Source organism: Chlamydomonas reinhardtii, chromosome 9, assembly GCF_000002595.2.
Source record: "Chlamydomonas reinhardtii strain CC-503 cw92 mt+ chromosome 9, whole genome shotgun sequence".
In the NCBI taxonomy this organism is placed as follows: Eukaryota; Viridiplantae; Chlorophyta; class Chlorophyceae; order Chlamydomonadales; family Chlamydomonadaceae; genus Chlamydomonas; species Chlamydomonas reinhardtii.
Window position 1 is genome coordinate 6,586,840 of NC_057012.1, and position 23,462 is coordinate 6,610,301.

At 64.1% G+C, this 23,462-nt stretch overlaps 4 protein-coding genes across 4 annotated transcripts in view; 2 read left to right on the forward strand and 2 right to left on the reverse strand.

The window, feature by feature from the left end:
* The first annotated feature begins 128 nt into the window (after nucleotides 1-128).
* Nucleotides 129-5,570, forward strand: CHLRE_09g408350v5 (uncharacterized protein). Its single transcript, XM_043066217.1, has 5 exons — nucleotides 129-663; nucleotides 907-1,176; nucleotides 1,547-1,742; nucleotides 2,760-3,068; nucleotides 3,389-5,570. The coding sequence occupies exons 2-5, from the start codon at nucleotides 989-991 to the stop codon at nucleotides 3,653-3,655; spliced, it is 960 nt and encodes a 319-aa protein (XP_042921513.1). The 5' UTR covers nucleotides 129-663; nucleotides 907-988; the 3' UTR covers nucleotides 3,656-5,570.
* Nucleotides 5,571-5,702: 132 nt separating this feature from the next.
* CHLRE_09g408400v5 (uncharacterized protein) lies at nucleotides 5,703-11,068 on the reverse strand. The gene has a single exon (XM_043066218.1). It carries the CDS (start codon nucleotides 10,712-10,714, stop codon nucleotides 7,133-7,135), a length of 3,582 nt encoding a protein of 1,193 aa, XP_042921514.1. The 5' UTR covers nucleotides 10,715-11,068; the 3' UTR covers nucleotides 5,703-7,132.
* Nucleotides 11,069-12,252: 1,184 nt separating this feature from the next.
* CHLRE_09g408428v5 (uncharacterized protein) lies at nucleotides 12,253-15,928 on the reverse strand. The gene is made up of 6 exons (XM_043066219.1): nucleotides 15,368-15,928; nucleotides 14,598-15,017; nucleotides 14,158-14,295; nucleotides 13,824-13,976; nucleotides 13,268-13,423; nucleotides 12,253-12,987 (listed from the first exon to the last, which is right to left on the reverse strand). The coding sequence occupies exons 1-6, from the start codon at nucleotides 15,635-15,637 to the stop codon at nucleotides 12,577-12,579; spliced, it is 1,548 nt and encodes a 515-aa protein (XP_042921515.1). The 5' UTR covers nucleotides 15,638-15,928; the 3' UTR covers nucleotides 12,253-12,576.
* A 160-nt stretch (nucleotides 15,929-16,088) lies between these two features.
* The window catches only part of CHLRE_09g408464v5 (uncharacterized protein), an 8,606-nt gene continuing 1,232 nt past the window's right edge, over nucleotides 16,089-23,462 (forward strand). Inside the window, exons 1-15 of the mRNA XM_043066220.1 lie at nucleotides 16,089-16,826; nucleotides 17,374-17,446; nucleotides 17,667-17,751; nucleotides 18,193-18,330; nucleotides 18,671-18,753; nucleotides 19,230-19,313; nucleotides 19,682-19,774; nucleotides 20,122-20,199; nucleotides 20,365-20,410; nucleotides 20,687-20,801; nucleotides 21,062-21,161; nucleotides 21,880-22,071; nucleotides 22,407-22,516; nucleotides 22,825-22,911; nucleotides 23,180-23,304. Of these exons, the coding sequence (XP_042921516.1) occupies nucleotides 16,551-16,826; nucleotides 17,374-17,446; nucleotides 17,667-17,751; nucleotides 18,193-18,330; nucleotides 18,671-18,753; nucleotides 19,230-19,313; nucleotides 19,682-19,774; nucleotides 20,122-20,199; nucleotides 20,365-20,410; nucleotides 20,687-20,801; nucleotides 21,062-21,161; nucleotides 21,880-22,071; nucleotides 22,407-22,516; nucleotides 22,825-22,911; nucleotides 23,180-23,304 (1,685 nt within the window). The 5' untranslated portion in view covers nucleotides 16,089-16,550. The remainder of the gene's footprint in view (nucleotides 16,827-17,373; nucleotides 17,447-17,666; nucleotides 17,752-18,192; nucleotides 18,331-18,670; nucleotides 18,754-19,229; nucleotides 19,314-19,681; nucleotides 19,775-20,121; nucleotides 20,200-20,364; nucleotides 20,411-20,686; nucleotides 20,802-21,061; nucleotides 21,162-21,879; nucleotides 22,072-22,406; nucleotides 22,517-22,824; nucleotides 22,912-23,179; nucleotides 23,305-23,462) is intronic.

The following is a 23,462-nucleotide window of genomic DNA, read 5'->3' on the forward strand; positions in this document are numbered from 1 at the left end:
CGGCGGGCTGTATGCCATTCGTGCGTGGTAACTCTCGGCATGGGGACAGCGATTCATGCAAGCGCGTCCCATCCACTCGGCGGCCCTACGGGCCGGTCGCGTCCCCACCCCAATACCGCTCCTTTAGCATCTTATACCACATATAAGGTCATTAGAGTAACCCCGGGACACCGAATCGAGCCGGGGCCGACCTCAAACATGTAATTGTCGAGTTTGCCAGGACACGCCATATCAGGCCAGACAGTAGCTTGATTACACCTATGCATGTACTTGTGTTGACGGCAATCGATAACGCCTAAGTACAACGCCTATGCAGGATGTTGGCTTCGGTCAATTTCGCGACTTGAGCCTCGACGAGCACGTTTTAGCCTGCCGTCAAGCGCTATTGCTTCAATAGAATGCAAGTCACATATACATGAAGTGGCGGAGTTTGTGTCCCGCTCTGCATTTTGCTCGGGGCGACGTCCCCTGGCCTCCTTTGCGTGCGGGTTTGGCTGGGGAAACCCCCGGACGGCGGTGAATCCCCCCTGGGCACACGTCCTTCAAGCATCAAGCATCAGTAAGCGACGATGCGATGCTAGACGTGGCGGCTTCCATGGAGGACAATCCATGATTCTTTTACCACCCGAAGAGTAGGGTTGCTTTACCCTAGCACGTTGGCAGGTAGGGCACATGTGCATGTGCCGACAAGGGCCGACACTTCTGCTGCTCGGACACATGTCCCGCCAGCCGTGATGCCAGAACGGACCTTCCCATGCTTGACGTGCGCTTAATGTGGCACAGCAGGCATGTTTGAATCCCGTTGTGCTGCGTCTGGGGCTCGCCGGCTGCACTCAGGCACATACAGTCACACGCACCGCCTGGTTCACGGCAATGCATGTACCATATTTTGCTGGTACGCTACAGGCTGAGCGTGTTCATCGAGGCTGGCAACCTACATGAGTTACTGCAGCAGCACGTTGCGACCTTCCAAGTGCTGGATGCACGGATGCTCAACAAGGCCCTGGAGTTCACCTGGAACGGCGTCAGGTGGATGGCCCGCATCTTCACCCTCGGGGCATCGGACAGAATCAACGGCGGCCTGAAGGAGGCAACGCACACACTGCTGGAGGTCACGCTGTGCACCGGCGATTGCATCACCTATGAGTTCAGTGGCTCCAAAGGCCCGGAGTGCAGGTAGGCACATTCCGTATGGTTGGTATACATACGGCGGTTGATATACACGAATAATGGGGCAGCAGCAGTAGGTCACAACATCCGTTTTGAGGCGGGAGTCGTACTTGGGTGGGCTTGCGTTCTGGCGGGTACGACATACGGGCGGGGTGGATACGCGAAGTCCATAGCCATACGAATGCAGCGCCCTAGTTTGCGGCGTGCGTGTGGCTATGGCAGCGCCCCCGGCCCCGGGCAGGGGTTCGAACTGGTCGGGCCCACCCCGGCCGCCGGTCTGGTGCGTGGGTTGGCGAGGGGCGCGGGCGGTGGCTTCAGCGGCCCTTTCCTTCCAAGACCCGCCGTGCACTTACTTCCATTCACTCACCCACCGCAGGCCTGGACAGTACACCAAGAACAGGAAGACGTACGCCCGGCTGCCCCAGCCGATGGGGTTCAGGACGTCTGGCGTCAAGGCGGCTTGGCTGCACGAGGTCTACCAGCAGGTCGCCCAGAAGTTTGCGGCCGAGGACTACAGCCTGGTCAACAAGAACTGCTCCCACTTCGCCGGCGAGCTCTTCATCGCCCTGACGGTAGGCGGGCCAGCAGCAGCAAGGAAAGGAGGACAAGAAAGACGGCGAGGGCAGCAGCGCCGCAAGGCAGGGGCTGGGCAGGGCAGGGCAGGCCAGCAGGGCGAAGCAAGCGGGGCGCATTATTATCACGGTCAGTTACAGTGTTCAGGCGGGGCCCATGGCAAACATTGCGCAGCCCTGAAAGGTGCTCAACGAAAGTCGGAGTAGACACGGCGTTGCATGGCGGTGTGCCGGATCTAAACCGGCGGTAATAGGTGTGCTGACTTCGTTCGCCCTACCGGCGGACCAGGGGACCCCCGCCGCGCGCCCGGGAGCAAAACCGTGTCCATACAGGATTCTCACATCTGCGCGCGAACTAGCCCGCATCCGCCTTCAGAACACGGTACATTTTTCGTTGTTAGATAGGCACCTGGTTTGGCTATGTGCCTGTGGAAACCAACCCCGGGTATGTCCGGGCGATGAGGTTGTTCGGCCTCAGACTGTGGAGCGTGGAGTCTGGGACAGGGCTTGCATCTTCCTGGGGTAGGCCGCCGCGGCTGGCGAGAAAAGGGCCCCAGCAGGGGCCCGAAAATGCCTAAGTTTCAGCGTTTGGGGGGGCTCTGCCCCCCCCCAAAGGCCCCCGGGAAGGGGTAGTTGGCGAGATTCAGGGAGCGGACGATGCAGCCCGCGCGGCGAGAATGCACCCCAAGTAAGACACGCCCAATCTTTCTCGCCCAAGGGCCTGCTTGGGGGCCCGTTTCTTGCCGCTCCCCGAAGATGCAAGCCCTGGTTTGGGGTTTGTCATTCACAGGGCTGAAACGCTCCCCGCTTAGGGGGAAGTGGGTAAAGGGGCGGGTCCCGGGGATGGATACCGAGGATGGCGGCGGGGGGCGTGCGTGCTGGGTGTATGTGCGCTTGGTTCCATCGGCAGCTAGGTGGTGACGTATGGCGGGGACCGCCATATGCATGTGTGTTCTTGGCAAACACAAGCACGCAACCACAGCGCAGTGTTTGGACCGCATTTTTGTTGTGTTGCAGGAGAAGATGGAAGAATTTGAGAAGAGGGCCGCACGGGCTGCGGAGGCGGAAGCCAAGCGCAAGGCAGAGGCGGCGGAAGCCAAGCGCAAGGCAGAGGCGGAGGAAGCCAGCAGGAAGGCTGCGGCGGAGGAGGCCAAGCGCGAGGCAGAAGCGGCGGAGGCTGCCAGCAGGCGGCAGGGACTTTTCGTGGCTGGTGGCTTGGGTGCGGCAAGTGTGGCGGCCACTACAGTCGCTGCCGGCGTCGGCGGCTACGGCGTGGGGTGCGCGGTTGTCAAGGCGACCGGCATCACGGACGAGGGTACCGCCCAGGTGAGCTGGAAGACTGCAAAAGCTACCGGATATACCGAGATCAGTTTCATGTGCGCTGCCTTACATTACTTACGTAAGCTCTCAGCCGGCAGGCAGGGTGGCGATAGAACCCCCAGCTTACACTTGCTGCTGTGATAGAACTGAAGGAGCTCACTTGGAAGATTGCTTGGCTGTGCTGGGTGCTTGATTGCTTGAGCCATGAATGGCCGTAGATGCAGGGGTTGCCGACGAGTTGCCGTGCGTGAACGCTGCGCGGCAAAGGATAACACAAAGCCTAACGCATAGCGCATGTTGCCACTCGCCAACGAACACACGTACAGGTGGCCGGTGGGGTTGCTGGTGGCGCTGTTGGCGCCGCGGTGGGCACGATGGCGCCGGCGGCGGTCACGGTGGGCTGCACGGTGGCGGCGGCGGCTGCCCAGGCTGCAGGTATGGCCGGCCTGCACAGCGCGCTGCTCGCAGGCAGTGCGGCCCTGCCTGTCCTGGCGCCCGCCCTGCTGGTCGCGGGCGTTGCGGCAGGCCTCATCAGCGGCGCTTGCGGCGGAGCCAAGGGCGCGTGGGCGAGCGTGCACAACCGCTGGTGGTAGACTTGTTTGGTAACGCCCGTGCGTTCCTTGGCAAAGCGGCGGCCACCTAGATAACCCTCGGCGCCTACCCTTGTTGATAATGCGGCGCTGTGACCTTGGCTGTGACGGTGACTACGGTGGTGGTTATGCGCTTCTTGCTTACCGTACGTACCTGCATCGGGTGAGTTGATGATTGGCCCGGTGCGTGGAGGTGGAGGTATACACGTGGTTCCGGTCATGTCCGGACCATGCGCGCTTTACACTATCGAACTTGCTTCGTTTACCTCGGGCTACGCATGCAGCGCTACATGGACGGAATGATGCCGTGCCATAGCTGTTTCCCGTACCGTCTACGTTTCGTGATTGGGGTTAATTACACTGCTGCTGTAGGCTAAGTCCGTTCATGCAGGGGTTTTCTAAAGTGGAATTTAATGTGGGGGTGGGGGTGCCCTGGATACCGTAGAAGTCTAAGAGCCTGAGCGAGGTGGCCATTTATTTGTTGCTCCATGGGTCAGAGACAGGCACGCCCCTACACCGTATAACGAGCTGCCGCGAGGGAGTGGCAACGACCTGGCATTGTGGCAGAGCAGGGGGGTGCTGCGAGGCAGGCAACTGGAAAGTAAGCTGACGGGTGTTTCATAAGAGTTGGGCCACATGTTGGTGTTTGTAGCTAGCACAGCAGAGCGTGCAGGTGCTCCTTGTCGGCGACCTATAGCTTCCAGGGAGCGCATGGGCGCATAGCGGTTGAGTGAGAGTATGATAGGGGCCTTAAAGAGGTTCAAGAGGTCAGGAGGTAGGCCTCACTGTGGCATGTTGGGAACGTGTATGGGGGGGGGTTTGGTTTGAGTTCGGGGATTCTGAAGTTACTGAGTTTACAGAGGCGGGGTGGGACTGGGTGGGCATGATTGTGCAGGTGGCTAACGTTGCGCAAGGGTGCCGCAGCTACTTTTTTGACCCTTGATGCAAATTTGTAGCTGCTTCGCGTGTGCCGACGCATAGCGCTGTCCGGACGCTTATTGCATCGCGTGTCCGCCCGAGCGCGCTGTGGGCACTTCAGTCCGCACGCGGGGCTACGCACGCATTGAGGCACCGCGGTCACGACTAGGGTGTATGCCGGCGGTTGAACCTGAGAGCGCATTTTAAAACGAGTACATGAGGCAATCACACGTAAGCCTCGGGCACCTGGCTAGACGGCGGAAAGGAAGGGAGAGACATAAGGAAAGGCCGTAACACGATGGTGTGCGTGACGGAAGGGGCAGGAACGTGGACTGCCACCAAGTGCTCGGCGAGATGTGGGCACGATACAATATGGTCGTACGGAGACCACTGAGATGGTATTGGCCGGTCTGAGCAGTGTTTGTAGACGCGGCGAGGAGGAGACGTAGGCATCGGTAGAACTAGGCCCTGGACCCTGACAGTACGCGGCCAGAGGGCACAGGGCTACGCGAGTGTGATTTGCACATACATCTGTACATAAGAATGTGGCATAACGAGGGATGGGCTGCAGTCTGTCGACGACAGTCCGGGCATGGATTTGCGGAAGCTAGCTGCATATAGGGGACTTGATTGCTCGAGTCCTACGGCGACGTGTGAATACGATAATTGGTTAGGTTGAAGCGGTAGGAGCGTTTCCCCAATGGGCGCTCGTTGACGCGGACCATTATATGCGGTTCGGCCCTTCGGCTACCCTGGCCGCGGCGACGGTCTTTAGGCCGCCGCCCATGCCCGTAGTCCGGGGGCCTAGCGCGCTTGCTTTTGTCTGATATGTTAGGCGGCACTAGCGTTTGCGTGCCTAGAGTTTGAGGAGACGGCTAGAGACCGGGCGGCTTGAAGGATGGAGACTGGGCATTGTTGCCCACACTCTTCCCTAGTTCGACCCGTGACCTTGGTGGACCTGGGGCGTTCTTTGAGCTACGGTGCGCATTTCTAAATAGCGACGCAAGCAGGGGGTAGTTCAGGCGCTGCTTGGGGACGCTGTATGAGGGCAAAGTCTGAGTGGAAGCTGGCCCCTGCACCTTCCAGGCCTAGCTCCCCTGCGCCAATCGCGATGGTGGAAGGTGCCCGGGGCAATATAGGACCGCTCCGGAGCGCCAAGAAACTAACCCGGCACTCCGTTGTAATACGCCACGAGTAAATGACAAGCACGAACCTTGCTCATACCGGAAGAACAGTCTCCCAGCCCTCCAGGGCTCTTCTAGTCTTCTCCCCTGACAGCAAGCCTGTCCGCAAGTTTCCAACGCCAAGGCGCGACAGTGATTGAGGCATCAGCCTTCAGCCCGAGCCTCCGTTTCAGCGGGCCCCTGTGCCCCGGCTTCCGCATCCGCACGCCTGGTCGCATCGACCCCGTGCGCGACTCTTCGTAACCCGTCTGCCCCTGCGACGTGGTCCTGTGGTATCATACGCATCTCATCTGCGTAATTCGGCTATCCATCTGGTGTATCTTCTATTTAAGACTACTCTGAGAATCCCTTGACGACCCCAACGTGAAGACCAGTCTTGCGAGCATCGAGCTGCTGGGCCCGCCGATGCCATAACCTGTCAAGTCCAAGCTACGCCCGACCCAGATCAGCATCAGGGCTCTGATGATGCCCTGCCCCCGCGCCTGTCATCAAATGCTTGCGCAGAATGCGTCTGTCGGGTCTTTACACAACAGCCTCTCAAGTTGTGTCGTTCACTTCACTTCCGGCACGCCCCTCCTTTGCCACGAATATGCCTTTAAATAGTCTCAAGTCCCACTCCAATACCGCCGCGCCGCTAATGACTGCGTCGTCCTGTCACCAACCCGAACGCATAGCCGCGCCGAGGACTCGAGCCAGTCAACTAACCCATGCAACTGCCCACTTGCCTCGTCTGCAACTGCGCCCAGCAACCTCCACCTCATACCACCAAAAGTGTTGACTGGTACCAGACTACTCCATTGAATATGGGTACGGCGCACACGCACACATGAAGCATGTTCCTTATACGGCCACGCCGGCCCTGCACCACTATCCAAGGCGCGCCCCCCGGCAGGACTGCCGCGTGCCTCTTCCGGACAGCCGGTATCCGGACAGCCGGTATCCGTGCATGCTATCTTTCGCACCCGCTCCGGTCTCCTGCATTCACATATATCGTATGAATAATATGCATACCGTACTCCAAAATATTTCAATCGCTCGCACCATTCACGTGCATGCGCTAGCCAACTGCGTGCATCAATCACAGTGCATGTCAATGACAAAGGCCTTAGCTTGCTGGAGGCTCTGGCATCCTCTCGTTCTGACCCCTGATCCAATGCAAACCCAAGTTCCCGCAGCGCTCTAGTTGACCACACCGCATACGTGATGCCGGCGACAGGCCCCTTGTGGCACACAGCCAGGGCCATGCTACCCATGCATCACCATGTCACCCGCCCCTGGACCCACTAGCTCCTGGCCCCACCCGCCGCTGGCCCCCCGCTCCGCTGCTGCGGCCAGCACCCCCTGCACCCCAGCTCCTGGCCCCAGCACCGCCAGCGGCCTAGCCCCTGAGGCCTGGGCAGCTGGTGTCGTGGCCTCCCTCGCGCCAGTGCTGCAGCTGGCACAGGCCGCAGCAGTAGCGGGCCGCACGGCACCGTGAACACGTCTTGCCGCCGCCCGGAGGCACCAGCGCGCTCGGGCCGTCCAGGCTGCTGCAGTCGGGGTTGGCGCACAGGACAGCAGATACCGCCGCCGCGGCGGACCCCGCAGACGCCGCAGACCCCATTGAGCCCGCATCGGCGCCACCCGTGCCGCTGGCCGCCCCTGCGCTGGTAGCCGCGGCCGGTGCTACAGCCGCAGCCGCCGCCGTCGCCAGCGTAGTCACCAACCGCTGCTGGACCTCGTACGGCGACAGCAGCCGCCAGGCATGGGGCAGGCAACAGCCGTTGCCGCCGCCACTGCCACCCTGCGCCGCGTCACCGCAACGGCGCCGCAGCACCCACCGCAAAAGCTGGTGCTTGCAGTTCAGTGTCGGCGCAGGCGGGAGCGTCGGGGACTTCTCAATAGCCGCCGGGCTCACCGCTGCCACGCCCTCGTCAATCACCAGCACCAGCTCCGCCCTGCCGTGCGCCGCCGCCAGCTGCCGCAACGGCATCAGCACCCCCGCCTTCGATGCAGCACCCGCCCTCGCTGCGGCCTGGCCGCCGGCAGTAGCTGCTGCAGCGCCGCCGGCAGTAGCACGGCCGCCGGCAGGAGTGCGGTAGTCGACGGTTGCTGCGGCAAGCCTTATGCTCAGCATCTGCACGACCCACTCAGGCCGGTGCGCCCACACTGCCTCCAGCGCATCCAACACACAGCTCTCCAGGCTGCCGCCGCCGCCGCCGCCTTCAGCTTCGTCGCCGTCGGCGCCTTCTGCCTCGCCATGTTGGTCACCACCACCTCCGCTGCTGCCACAGCTACTGCCGCCTCCACCATCGCCGCCGCCGCTGCTGCTGCTACTGCCGCCGCCGCCGCTGCTACTGCTATCATCGGCCCACAGCTGCGTGTGTGTCGCGACGTAGTCCACCAGCTGCTGCAGCTGCCAGCCGTGCGTGAGCTCGTACGCTGCCTCCCGCCACGAGGCCCGCACCGCCACAGAGACCCGGACACCCTCCGCCCGATGGCCCGTGCCGGTGCCGGTGCCGGCGCTGGTGCTGCGCCCGCTCGCGCCCCCGGGCGGCAGCGGCCGCGGCGCCGCACCCGCCTCCGCGGCCTCCGCAGCCGCCGCCCGCGCCGCCGCCGTCAGCAGCCCCGCGCAGAGCCGCAGCAGCAGCACCGCCAGGTGCACGGCCCGCGGCGGCAGCGGCGGCACCTCGACCTTGCGCATGCCCACGTCCAGCGGAAGCAGGATCTCTGAGATACGCGCCATCAGCAGCGGCAGCCACTGCTGCACAGCAAACGAGAACAGCCAGTCGCGCTGCCCCGCCGCCGCCGCCGCCTCCGAGCCAGACGTGTTGCCGGCTGTCAGCAGCCACTCCCACTGCATGGGCGCGGGCCGCGGAGCCTCCAGCGCATTGTTCAGCCGCAGGTAGCCACACCTGCTTCTGCTTCTGCTGGGGCTCGATGGCGCCCCTGCACCCCCGGACTCCGGCGCCCGCGCCGCGCCTGCTGCTGCTCCGCCTGCACCTTCTGCCGCCGCGCCCTCCGGTGCCGCGCCCTCCGCCGCCGCCGCGCCTGCACCTTCCGCCGCCTGCGCCAGGTCCAGCGCCTGCTCCAGCAGCGCCGCCAGCTGCTCGTGCAGGATGCTGAGGGAGGTGCCGCCGCGCATGTACATGGACATGGCCCCCGCCATCGACAGCTCCTGCGGCATGGGCGGCAGCGCCGCCAGCCGCCGCGCCGCCGCCATCAGCGTCACCACCAGCCCCACCACCTGCGCCGGCGGCGCGTACGCCAGCGCCGCCGGCCACAGGCCCGAGTAGCGCAGTACGATGTTGATCCGGTTCAGCAGCTGGCTGGCTGACCTGACCGTGAGCTTTGGGGTTCCGTTGCTACCGGCGGGCCCGCTGGCGCTGCCGCTACTGCCGTCTGGTGCCGCCCACGCCCGCCCGTTGCGCAGGAAGCGCTCCAGCGCCGGCAGCAGCCCCGCGTCCAGCGCGCACCGCAGGCTGTAGCAGCTGTAGCTGCTGGCGGCCAACGCTGCTCCTGCTGCTGCTGCTGCTGGCGGCGGCGAAGCGCCAGCTGCCGAGGCTCCCCCCTGCTGCTGCTGCTGCTGCTGCTGCTGCTGCGGCGGCGGCGGCGGCGGCGGCGGCGGCGCGTGCACCTGCAGCCGCAGCAGCTCTCCCGCCAAGATGCTGCACGCGCTGATGTCGTGCGCGATGGACGGCAGCACCACCTCTCGCCACAGCCCCGGCAGCCGCGCCGCCGCCTGGCGCGGCCGCAGCTCCATCAGCAGCCGTACCATCAGCACCGTTGCCATCCGGACGACGCCGTGGCGGTCGATGATGTTGCCGTTGCCGTCTGGGCGTGACAGGTCGCGCCACGCGGCCCGGACCAGGTCGAACACGGGCAGCGCCCGGAACGGCACCACCACACCCGCGGACGCCCCTCCCTTGGCGGGCCCGCCCAGCGGAGGCCTGCTGCTACCGCTGCTGCAGCTCCCGCTGCTACTGCTGCTCCTTTCCGTGACGGTGGAGCCCTTGCAAAGCGTTATTGCTGCTGCTGCTGCTGTTGCCTCCGCTGCTGCTGCTGCTGCTGCTGCTGCTGCTGCCGGTGCCGCTGGTGACACCGCCGACCAGGCCGGCCTGTAGTCGAGCGGCGGCTGCGCGACTGGCAGCTGGGCGCAGCCCCAGGAGGTGACGTGGAAGACGGCAACGGCCGCCCACACGATAGATGCGCCAAACCCCTCAAACGCCGTCCCGGCCGCCGGCATCGGGTCTGCATCCAGGCGCAGCGGGTGGGCACCGGGCACCACTGGTGCCGACGCCGGAGCCTTTTTTGAGGGCGCTGTTGTGGTGGTGGTGGCAGAAGCAGCACGGCCGGCCGCCGCCGCCGCGAGTGCGCCCAGACATGCGGACTGCAGCGCCATCACGCTGAAGAGCTGCACGCTGCGGCCGGACATCAGCGGCCGCACCTGGGTGGCGAAGTGCACGGTCTCGGGGATCCGCTCCCGGACGGCTGGGTGCGGCGCCGGTACCAGGGCGTCGAGCTCCTCAGCCCGGCACAGGATGAGCAGCTGCAGAACCCCCGACAGCCCCTTAATCGCACGGCTCAGGCAGGCCCAGTCGAATTCGGCATCGGCTGCCGCGCCGAGGTCCGCGGCGCCGGTGCAGCGATCCCAGGCGGCGTTGGGGTCTCCGGTGCCGCGCAACCCCGGCGGCAGCGATGCGGCCAGGCGTAAGATAGCCCCGGACAGGTGCTCCAGCACCTGGCTGCGTTCGAGAGCGCTCAGCACATCCGACAGCGGTATGGCACGGCCGCTATTCTCGGGGAACACCAGGCGGTCCAGCATCATGGCCATGTGGGTGGCAATCTCCACCTGTGCCTTGACCGGGATGGCGCTTGCGTGCCCGCCGGTGGACGGCCCGGCAGCGCCGCTGCCATCGCCTTCATTACCCAGTGCTGTGGATATCTGTGCAAATAGGCTGAGAAGATCCGCACGCAGCATGGCGAGACTCAGCTGTGCATTGGCGCGGGCGGAGATTTCGTTATAAACCAAGGCGCCGAGCATTGCCCACACGTGCCGATTCGCTCCATCGGTGCCGAGAATGCTGCGGCCGACCGCGCCATAAGCAGCGGCGAGCAGCGCCGAGACCTCAGCGCAACTGTTGTTTTCTGCAAAGCAAGTAATGTCGCGCAGCCGCGCAATTCGTCCTGACACGTCTTGCCTCGCGCGCGTTTTTGAAAGATACTGCAGGTCACTTTTGAGCTGTGCTACAACCGCGTCTTCCGCTGGCGCGCGTTGCACACGCCTGGGTGGCATACTGCTATCAACACTGCAGGCTGAAGTCACGTATAATTGTAGATAATAGATAGTGACGGTAATTCAGGGTCTGCATTGGGCATGGCCTCCATGGCACCCAGTCGGGGCTGAAGGCTGCCCCAGTAGCACTCAGCTGTTGTTGACGTCAGCTGCAGTCAATTGTTGACGTCTGGCAGCCCGTGGCAGCAGCAGGCACGTGCTGGCGTGTGCATGTGTGTGCGATGGGACAGTGTTGAGGCAGGTTGGCGGGGTCCCATAGGGTGCAGCTGACACCCAGACCCCAGCAGATGGCAAACAATTTGCAACGGCGGGGCGTGTGAATATGCACACAGTGGCCATGCTAGCCGCAAGGTCAATGCCTCTCTTCCCCTTGACGTGGGGCCATCGTCCGCCGTCTACCCGATTTGCAGTCAGTCCGCCCTGATGCTGCGGGGCACAGCCCATTTTGCAGCTGTACAAAGCTGACGCCCTCTTATCGCTCTATTTTCGCATCATTTCGCTTCAGGCCTTGTCGTTGTATAAATGCCGGTTTCAGCCGAATCCACCCTTGCAAGTTGCAACCCCCGCTACCCCCGCCCGCCCGCCCACAAACATGCCGATATGCAAGCCCACACACGCACACACACACACACACACACACACACACACACACACACACACACACACACACACACACACACACACACACACACACACACACACACGCACACGCACACACACACACACACACGCACACGCACACACACACACACACACACACACACACACACACACACACACATACACACACACACACACGGTCGGGGCCCAGTACCTGCGAGGCGTCGACAAGAGCGTGTAAGGCAACGGACAGGGCCTGGGACAGCAGCCAGACTGTCGCGGCAGACTGCTGCAGCCACTCACTTCCAGGGCGCGCGGCCGGCCTTGCCCTTGCCCAGGTGCGGCGCCAGCGAGGCCAGCGCATGGTTGGCATATGGATTGGGTGTGGTCGTAAGGAACACGTTGGATCGGAGCGACGCTGGTAGGCTGTCAGTCGAGCGGTGCTCGGACCGCTCGAGCTTCCGGTCCTCGAGCCAGCTAACGTTCTGGCCGGGCATTGTGTATATGTAACGGTAGTGAGCTAGGCTTAGGATCTGACTTATACGAGAATGGTGGTGACAGTACACCGGGGAAATTGAGCCAGCGCCCATGGTGCGCTTCAGGGCGAGTGGCCGGCCGAGTTCGGCGGCAATATCTACGGCAAGCCTCAGGCGGCACCCGCCAGGCCGCCACGAGTGACGCGTCACGCCCCTGCCAGTAGTAGCAATCAGTCAGCTGCAGTCAGTTGACGCCGTACACGTTCGTTCCTGCGTACCGCTCCTCCACCGCCCTGCCCTCCAACCTGCCTGGCCCCAGCTGCCGGCCCTCAGCAACTGCACTATCTCACAGGCTCACACTACCTGACTACCAAGACCAACCTGCCTTAACACTGTCCCATCACACACCTGACTACCAAGAGTAGCAACCACCTGTGACTTTAGGACTTCATTTTCACTGTTACAGGACTTTCATCTCCCCTTGACGTCGCCGTGGTATAAGGGCAGCAGCAGCCCGCTGCCCTTGCCGCCGCCTCCCACCAGCCCCGCCACCATCACCTCACCGCCCCCACCCGGACCGCCTAACCCCAGCCCCCCGCTCCTCCCGCCTCCCCCTATCCCGCCTCCCCCCATCCCGCCTAACCCTTTCCCACCACCGCCTGCTCCTGCCCCGCCTCCCCCTACACCACCTCCTCCTCCGCCTGCCCCTCCTCCTGTCCCTGTCATCTGCTGCTGCTGCTGCTGCTGAGCCTTTATGGCGTTGTAGGCTGCAAAGCCCACCATACTAATGCTGTAGCCCACCAGCTGCAGGCTGCTGACGTGCTCCTTGAGGAACACAATGCCAATGGTGACCAGCGCCGCGTCCTTGACCGTGCCCAGGACCTGCGTCAGGGCAGGAGGGGGGGGGGTCAGACGGAAAAGAAGTGAAGAGGCGAGAAGTTTGACCGGCCCAACTCTCGTTCAATACGGTACCCAATCCGTAACTTCCTAGGCCATTCCTCTCTCTCAGCAATACCGTACGCATCCTCGCAAGCCCCACACATACACAGCCAACCCGCCACCCGCCGGACCCAAGCCCACGATAGTCGACCCTCTCCCTCTGTGCTCATTCAACACACACACACACACACACACACACACACGCACGCACGCACACGCACACCTTGAGCGTCAACGAGCTGGCCAGCTTTATGACGGTGATGGCCAGCATGTTGACCAGGAAGCCGCAGCAGGCGGCGGCGGCGAAGGAGCCGGGGTGCAGCCGCAGCAGCGCCCAGTGCCCGCCGGCGGCCAGGCGGGGCCACTCCGTCAGCGCGGCCTGAGGGTCGGGAGGCAGGCAGGCAGGGTGGGGAGGGTGGGGAGGGTGGGGAGGGTGGGGAGGGCGGGAGGGACGCGAGGGGCGCGAGGGGCGGCGGGAGGGAGGCCGGGGGCGGGCGTACGCTTGCTGCTGGTAGTGCGCTGGCGCTGCGCGCCGGCTTCCCGCCGTCAACGTCCCACACGAGTGCGGTGTCGGCCGCGACCAACGGGGTTACTCTGTGGGCTTCACGTGTCTCAAACCCTGCATCCACCGTGCCTCGGTTCCCATACCGCTGCTACCGGCGTAGACTACCGTGCCCCCTTCCTCTGTGTCCAGCATTATACAAAAGCTGCCCCGCCCCGCCCCCCGCCACGCCCCGCCTCCCGCCCCACCGCCTCCAACTCCTCCTGCGCCTCCCCACCTGCCCCGCCAGCACCGCCGTGCAGGCGCTGCTGATGAAGAACAGCCCCTCCAGCGGGTGCAGCGGCGCCGCGCCCGCCGCCATCAGGTACTGCGTCAGCACCAGCCGCACGCTCTCCGCCACCACCGACACAAGCATGGCGCACAGCCCGAACTGCGGGGGCGGGGGGTTAGGGTGAGTGGGGGTTGGGACTGGGGTGGGGTGGGGTGAGGGGTGGGCTACATTCATGATTGACAAAAAGGAAGTGAAGTTATAGGGGGCAGGGTGGCAGGCGTTGAGGTGAGCAGGCGTGCCAAACCCCAATGCCCTCGCACCCCCGCCCAACCGCCCTCACCAGGCTGAGGTTCAGCTCGCCGTAGCTGGCCAGCGCCACGCCCGCCGCGATGAGCCCCACGGCGCCGCACAGGCGGCCGCTGGGCGCCTCCAGCCGCGCGGCGAACAGCAGCAGCATCGTCACCACCGGGCAGAAGGCCTGCACAGGAGTCAAGGTGGAATGGAGTTGGGGTTTACATCTATGAATGATCACGAAGAAGCGAAGCTGTGGCCAGGCGCATTGGTACAGCAGGCGCTTTGGGGTGGGTGTGGGTGAGGAAGGGGGGTTGGGTTGTCGGGGTTGGAGCACAGCGCTCGAAGAGTTCAGTTGAGCTTCTGGCTCAATAATCCTTGCCCCCAGCCTTGCAACCCCTCCGCCCCACAAATACAGTACACGTCTCCCACCCAACCCACACGCCCTCCAAACCCACGCACACGCCCTCCAACCCCACACGCCCCCACCTTGAGCATCTGCACGAACGCCACAGTGAGGTACAGGTAGCCCATGTTGCCGGTGGTGAAGGTGAGCGCCATGAAGAAGCCAGTGGGCAGCACGCGTGTCAGGTAGTAGCGCCCGCTCACGCCCCGCCCCACGCCCAGCAGCCCCCAGCCCCCGCCGCCTGCCCCAGACCCCACCCCCACCCCCGCGCTGAGCGCGCTGAGCCCCGCTAGCGCCCCGCTGCTGCTACTGCTACTGCCACTGCTGCTACTGCTGCTGCTACTGCTACTGCCGGGCTGCGGCGCGAAGCCCAGCTCCATCCGGAGGTGGCGTGGCAGTAGCCGGGCGGCGTGCAGGGCGGTGAGGGAGGCGAGGGTGGTAGTGGCCAGTCCCATCCAGGCGATGGTGCAGGGGTAGGCGAACTTGAGGTTCACCATGATGTGCTGCGTGTGTTTGAGTGTGTGAGTGTGTGTGAGAGAGAGATTGTGTTTGGGGTGTGGGAGGGAAGCAAAAGCGTGGGAAAGAAGCATTGGGGCGTCAGTGGACATCAGCGGGGGGAGCTTGTGACACCTGTGCTGACCAGGCGTTGATGCTGCTGGAATGAGGCATACGCCGGCTGCAGACCTGGACTTTGCGGCTGCTGCTGGGAACCGTGTTGGAGATTACGGTATGTAAGCGGAGGCATCCGTACACGGGGCCATCTCGGTCCCATGGGTCCCCTGCGATGCGGCGTGTCGTGCCGCCTTGCCCCTTCCCGGCTTCCCCGCACCGGGAATCTGACGGCCCCTCTCACCTTGTTGACAAGAATGGCCCAACTGGAAGCGCTCATCCACGATATGCATGCGGCAATTGTGAGCAGCTGCAGCCCCAGCCGGCTGCGGGCCAGGCGAAACGCCAGCTGGCCGATGGAGCGGGGATGGAGGCCACGCTGCAGGCCGACCAAACCATGGCCGCCAGACTTCGAGTCGCGAGGTGATGCAAGCAGCGGCTCTGTAAGATCGCGCCGTCCCCCTTCCTCCAAGCTGGCCGCGAGCTGCGAGGTGACACCCCGCTGCTGCAGCATGCTGCTGCTGCCGCGCCAGCTGCGGTCCAGGCCCGGCAGCTTTCCTCACAAACAAGAAATATGCTTAGAAGCTACAGTGGCATAAGCAGCCCACCAAACAGCGCGGTTGTGTGCGGGCTGTTGTGAAAACGATTGGTCAGGTTTCGAAGCAAGTTGATGTTCGATGAATAAATATATCTGTGCAAAGTTACGCGTTTCAATGCGGTTTGGATACGTGGCAAAAGCAGCAGGTGAACACAGAAAAGATGTGGGAAGCTCCAATACCGCTCCCAGCTTGACCATAATTTGTAGAAGTTGTAGTGATACTGCTAACAACTCTATGTAACTAGTGCATTCGCGTTTGGCCGTCCTCGGCTGCATGGGGGTCTGCATCGGGCGGCGAACAGTCGCTCGGCGGGACAAGGTACAAACCGCGACCGACGCGCCGGCTGAGCATTCTGCGTGCGCTTGTGACTGACTCGCTTACTCACACCAAAGTTAAAGTTTCTGGGCGACATCATTGGGTCGTAGAACCCGACTTTCGTGCCCCAAGCGCCGCCTGCGTCGACACCATTCTCTGCAAGACTTGTGACGCGCCGACAGCGCACGACCGCAGCTCTATAGTCCTAGGACACCGCCCTTGACACCTTAATAGCATACGCGTGGGCTTCGGCGACGCTCACGACCGGGGGCCAACTCCCGACGAGCCATCCGCGGCACGTCGCTCCCGACCCCGCGCCGACGGCGGGAGTCCCGGAGTGCTTCGGTCGTTAGCAGCGCCTGCGCAGCAGTCGCGCCCTTGAGCCGGCGCCCGCTGCATCCTAGCGGCCCATAGACACACACAAGCGCCACCGTGCCAGCTTGCGGAAGCCGCCCCAGGCAGCCCTAGCCCCACAGCAGCAGCCGCACCTGTGAAGAACAGCAACCACCAGCCATGCCTCCCTCCAAAAAGGAAGCCACGGCCAACGGCGCCGCCGCCGCCGCCGACGCCGAAGTGGAGGCGGAGGCCCCTCCGCCTCCCGCTAAGAAGCTCAAGCCCGCGCCGCCGCCGCCGGCGGCGGGCACCGCGGGCGGCTACCCGCTGGAGCCGGGCATTGTCAACCCGGAGACGCTGGCGACGGCGCAGGAACAGGCTGTCAAGTACCAGAATGCGCAGCCGTACAAACACACCACGCTGATCAACCCCTTCAACCCCGACCTGCTGCGCCAGGTGGGTGGCTGGGGGGGGGTGCTGAGGATGTGGTTGGGGTGCGGTTGTTGCAGAGTCTGGAGACGGGTGGGGTGGGGTGGGGTGGGGTGGGGTGGGGTGGGGTGGGGTGGGGTGGGGTGGGGTGGGGTGGGGTGGGGTGGGTTGTGGTAGGGGCGTGGCGCGTGGGGCAGGGGAGGGCTGTTGGGATACGTGGCGCCCGGTGGTGGTCTGGCGGCACGGCGGGCGTGACGGCGCAGGGCGGCAAGGCAGCGGAGGACAGGGCGCGGGACATGGAGGCCGTGGGCTGCTGGGCCCCGGGATGGGCACAGGTGGGGCGGTCACGTGTACGAGCAGGGGCAGGCCAGGAGGCAATGGGGGCGATGGGGATATTGGAGAGACAAGCGGGCGTGCAGGCGGCACACGGGCGGGGAGGTGGCGGTGTGGAGGAAGAGGTGTGCACATCGGAAGGCCCGTGGGGAGCATGGGGTGCGATGGGGTCGACCCTGCTACTTGCTTACGCTAGTTGAGGGCTGAGTAGCTTGCTGCTGTTGCATACGGTACCCGACAGGTTCGCGATGAGATCATCAACAACATCAACGCCACCTACAAGGAGACGGACCTGTTCAAGCTGTTCCAGACGGGTGCGGCGTTAGGGGGCGGGGGAGGAGAGGAGAGGGGGTTGTAGATACCAGCCCAAACTAAACCGAACCCAATGCAAGAGCGGTGGGGGAGGGGCGAGGTTGAGGGTGAGAGCGTGGGGTGCAGGTAAACGGCTCATACCGTACCCATCCGTTTCGCGTGGGACTGCATGCATGAAGACACGGATCCAACCCCGAAACACACTTACACATACACACACAGGCGACATGGGCAATCTGGACCAGCTGGATCCCGACACGGCCGCCAAGCTGCCCGGCCTCATGAAGCTCAAGCGGGCGCTGTACAGGTGTGGGGTTGGGGTGGGTGGGGGGTGGGTGGGGGGGGGCGCGTGTGTGGGAGGGGGAGGGGGGTGTATGGGTGGGTGGGTGGGTGTGTTTGGGTAGAGGTCGAGGAGGGGAGCGGGCCGGGGGAGGGGGTTGTATATACCAGCCCAAACCTAACCAAACCAAGGGGGAGGGAGGGGGAGCAGGAGCGGGAGTGGGAGTGGGATTGGAATTGGAGATGGGTGAATGGGAGGGCCGTTGGGTTGGACTCTGGAAGGGGTTAGCCATTGATGTGGAGAGCGGAGTGATCAAATCGCAAGTGGGGGGGCGTTTATGTGCAGGGGGGACTGGCGTGGCACACTGCAGGGGACGACACACAACTACAGCACGAACCTCCACGCACGCAATGCCCCACGCTAACACACGCACTCCTACTCTCCCCCTCCTCGGCGCACACCACGCAGCGACGAGTTCCGGGCCATGGTGACCACCGTGACCGGGTGCGGAGGTCTGCACACGCGCACCGACTGCTCCTGCAACGTGTACGCCTACGGCTGCCACCTGCTGTGCCACGATGACGTCATCGCCAACCGCCGCGTCAGGTGGGGGCGGGCGGTGGGGGGGAGAGAGAGCGGTTGGCGGCGGCGGTTGGCGGTGGTTGGCGGCGGTTGGTGGCGGCGGTTAGTGCTAGGCAGGCGCACAGGCGGTTAGGCGGCTGCGGAAGGTGGCTGGGAGTGCGGTTGAGCGAGGCGGGGGTAAGGAGCGCGGGGAGGTGGGGTTGGGTGGGGGCGTGTCAGCGTGCCGGTCACTGACTAATGTCCTGAACCCCGCCTTCCCTGTCTGTGCTCCGTCGCTGCCTCCCCGCCACCTCCCAAAACCGCCGCCCTCCCTCCCACGCTACCTCCCAACCGAACAACCGAACAACCAAACCGCTTTACGCAGCTGGATCATCTACCTGAGTGACCCCGACGAGCCCTGGACGGCGGAGGACGGTGGGGCGCTGGAGCTGTTCCCGCTGGTGGACGGTGAGGGGGGGGGGCGAGAGATGGGGGTGGGGGGGGGCGGTTTAAACTGTGAACCAATCCCGTAAGGAAACAGTCGCGCTGCAAGGAGAAGCTGCAGCCAGGCGAGAGGGGGATGGGGTGGTGGTGGCGGTGGTGGCGGCGGTGCCGGCGGGGTGAGGTGTGTGTGGGGAGGGGAGGCGTGAGAGGGAATGGGTGGGGTAGTTTATTTCAACCCCGAACCCAAAGAAACCAAGACCCGGGGGGGTAGGTGTGGCCGTTCATGTGAGGATCGGAGTGAGGAGATCACAAGTGGGGATGGGAGGGGAAATCGGGAAAGGCCGAGTGAGGGAAAGGAAGTGGCGGGGCGGGCAGGGACCGGGCTGTGGGGCGGATGGTTCGGATGTCTTTGGCCGCTCCTGGGGAGTGCCTTTGGGAAAGCATACAATACTCAATTCGCACCCAGCCCTGCCTCACACAGCCGCAATGACCCCGCGCAGGCGACAAGCACACGCCCGCGCCCAACCCCTCCGTGTCGCACCTGCCCACCTTCAACACCATGGCCTTCTTCACCGTCACGCCGGGTGGGTGGGGTGTGGGGACTGTGGGCGTGTGGGGTGTGAGGTGCGGGACGGCGGTGGAGGGTTGCGGGTGTGTGGGGTGCGAGGCGGCGGTTGCGGCGGCGGCGCGGGTCCTGTGTTGTGCATGTGTATGTGGTTGTGCGTGTGTAAAGGCGTGTTAGTACTTCTGCCAGGTGCACCCTCCTGCACGCCCAACCCAACCATGTTCCCTACGCGCCAATCGCTTACCTCCCTGCTCCTGCCCAACCTGCACCATCTGCTCCCTCTGCTGCCTCGCTCCACCCCCGCTGCCTCCCACTCCCGCCCCCCGCTCACCCCCAAACCCCCACCACACCCAAACCCCCATCGCCCCCTGCCCCCTGCCCCCCCAGGCGTGTCGTTCCACAGTGTTCAGGAGGTGTTCACGGACTCCAAGCCGCGCATGTCCATATCGGGCTGGTACCACGGCGACACGCCGCCGGAGGGTGCGTGTGCGTGTGTGGGTGTGTGGGTGTGTGGTTGGGGTGGGGAGGGGGGGTGTGGGTGGGGGTGGGAGGGTGAGGGGGTGTGGGTGGGTGGGGTGGGGTGGTGGGGTGGATGTGTGGGTGGGAAAGGGGTTTTAGTGGTGATGCGATGAGGAGGGAAGGCGGGATGGGGGTTGAATCCGAGTCCCCCACCCCCGTTGTCCCACCAGTCGGGATGTGGCACATTGGCGCAGACGTCCCGCAGACGCCGCTTCACTTCCGGTATATTCCGCGCCCCGCCTCACACACATGTCCACACATGGCACATGCCTTGTTACGTCTTAAATGTTTTACGCCACACAACACAGGCGCCGACAAGGCGTCTCTGGCGCAGCTGCAGCAGCGGGTGCGGCAGGAGGCCGTGGTGGCGCACACGCCCATCGAGGGTGAGGGGGGTGGAGGTGGCTGGGCGGGGGGCGGGGCTGGGGGAAGGGCTGGGGGCGGGTGTGGGGGTGGGCCGGGCTCGGGGGGAGCTGCCCCATCCCCGGGGCTGCCCAACTAATCACTCTGGCCACACTTGTGTGCGCGCCCGCCCCTCCTGCCCTGCGCAGGCGGCGAGGGCGCGTTGAGTGATGAGGACCTGGGCAAGCTCATCCGGTGGGTCTTGGGGCTGTGGGGGGCTGTGGGGCTGTGGGGCTACTGCGTGGGCGTACGCGTCCCCACCTGCAAGCTTCCTGCTTGCCCCGTCAAGCGCCCCCCCCCCACACACACACAAGCACACACACACACACACACACACACACACACACACACACACACACACACACACACACACACACACACACACACAACGTTTTCCTTGTGCTCTTTAACACACACACACACACACACACACACGCCCCTCCCCTCACCCTCCCCGCTTCCCCTCCTCAGCTGGGTCAACCCGGTGTATCTGGACGAGAGCTCCTGGCCCAAGATCCAGGCCCGGTTCGCGGAGGAGGGCAGCGTGCAGCTGCACAACTTCATCAAGAAGGGCGTGGCGGAGAAGGTGGGCGCGCGGGGGGGGGCTAGGGGGACTAGGTGGGGGCGTGGTGTGGGTGCGGGGGCGGGGGCTTGGGGCGTGGGTGTGGGCGTGGCTGTGGGGGCGGGTGTGGGGTGCATGTCGGGTGCATGTGGGGTGCACATCGCTTCTCTTCAATCATCGCTACCCCCCGCCTGTGCTCCACTCGTTTTAGCTTGGTACGGTTTAGTTTGGGGCTGGTATTTACAGCTCCCCCTTCTCTGTACCAATCTTTGCCCCCCCCCCAGATCGTGGCTGCCTGCATCGCCGAGGACGCTGCCGACCGGCTGGGCGCCAAACAGCTGCCTCGCTACGAGGCGGGATGCAGGGACGGATGGGCGCCCGCGGGTGAGGCGGGGGGAGGGGGAGGGAGGGATGGCGAGGTGGAGGTGGAAGGAGGGAGGGGGGATGGGAGGGTGAGCAAGAAGGAGCAGGGAGGGAGACGAGAAGGGGGAGGGAGGGAGGGAGGGAGAAGAGAAGGGGGAGGGATTAAGAAAAAGGGCAGGGAGGGCTAAGATCAGGGGGAGGGAGGGAGGGATCAAGAGAAGGGGAAGGCAAGGAGGGAGGGAGAGCATGCACGCAATGCGGCTGGGGGATGAGCGCAATGCGTGTGTTGGTTGGGTCGGGCAGGGTACGGAACTGGCCCGCAACGCGTGTCTCCAATGCGCTCTACAACCTCGCCGCACCACCTACTCGACCACACACCCCATCACCACCACACTCACCACCAACACCGCTGTGCGTTCACCGCCGGCGCCACCAAGACACACACACACACACACACACACACACACACGCACACACACGCACGCACACACACGCACACACACACACACACGCACACACACACACGCACACACACACACGCACGCACACACACGCACACACACACACACACGCACACACACACACGCACACACACACACGCACACACACACACACGCACACACACGCACACACACGCACACATACACATACACATACACACACACGCACACACACGCACACGCACGCACGCACGCACACACGCACACACACACACACACACGTTGCAATGCACACACAGGCCCGCCGCACAAGCAGCGTTACCTCCGCTACGGCGGCGCCGGCGAGCCCGGCGAGGGCGAGGGCGCGGGAGCGCTGCTGGAGCGCGTGCGGCGGCAGCTGCTGTGCACGCCGGCCTTTGCGCGGCTGCTCAAGGCCTTCACCTCCATCACCATGCTGGGTCAGGCGGGAGAGACGCGGCGGTTCCGGCCAGGTGGGGTTGTGTGGTGTGTGGGGTTTGTGGTGTGTGGGGTTTGTGGTGCGTTGGGTTTGTGGTGTGTGGGATTTGTGGTGTGTGCCCTCCCCCCGCCCTGACGTCGTCGGTAATGATTGCTGTTCCCCCGGGTTTGCCTACCGTCTACCATCTCCTTGGCGAATCATGATTGTAACCCCACCTCCCAGCACACTCGCCACCTCCTCCCTGCCCCCATCATCACACACCCACACCCCACACACACCCCACCCACACACACACACCCAACCACCCCCAAACACACACACACACCCAAACCCCCCACACACACCCACCTCCGCCCCACCCACCCCCAGGCATGGACTACACGGTGGCCCACTATGGCATCCTCACCACCGACCCGCGACTGGACGTGGTGCTCACCTTCGTGGACGACGCCACGGACGAGGCAGCCAGCGCCTGGCAGGTGGGGGCGTGTGTCTGTTTTGGGGGTGGGGTTTCGGGGGTGGGGGGGCGGTGGGGGGGAGTGTTGCAGATACCAGCCCAAACTAAACCGAACCCAATGCAAAAGAGCGGGGGAGTGGCAGGTGGGGTTGGGATGGTGGGTTGGGGTTGGGGTTTGGTCATTGCAGGGCGTGTGCGTGTGCGTTGTGCAATGGCAGTATTCTGTTCCAAACGCAGCCTTCCTCCCCTGGGTACAACAACTTTAATTAATGTAACCCAACCCCACCCCCCTCCGCTCTCCCCCCCTGGCTACCATATCACTTCTCCCAGGCTGGCGAGGTGGGCGGCTTCGAGGCCTACCTGCTGGCGGAGGAGGAGGCGCACGAGGGCGGCGCAGAGGAGGTGTACCGCGTCAACGTGAGAGAGCGCGGCACTGCATGAGTGTAATATAGCTGCAAGATGTCGAATCTTATTCACGTTTTGTCAACGGTATTTGTATTCCGCATTTCTTGGCAGACGGAAGCACGAACCGCCATTCTATCACCGCACCCCTGCCCGCCTGCCTCCAACCGCACCCCTGCCTCCCCCACCCACCCCCATCCCCCACCCACCCCCACCCACCCCCACCACCTCCCGCCCCCTCATCACAACCGCCCCCCACACCGAACCACCACCGCCCCTCCAGGCCGACGCCGAGGAGAGCGGCGTGCTCAACGTCAACGCCGCCGCCAACACACTCAACCTGGTGCTGCGGGACGAGGGACTCATGCGCTTCGTCAAGTACGTCAGCTTCGCGGCGCCAGGCAGCAGGTGCGGGAGGGGAGGGGAGGGGGGGAGGAGGGGAGGGGAGGGGATGGGGAGGAGGAGGGGAGGGAGGAATAATTACACTTAGTAGTGGCGAAGCCGCTGATGACTAGAGCTGACAAGCCCTAGCGTTAGGTGAGCGCGAGGGGAGGGGAGGGGAGGGG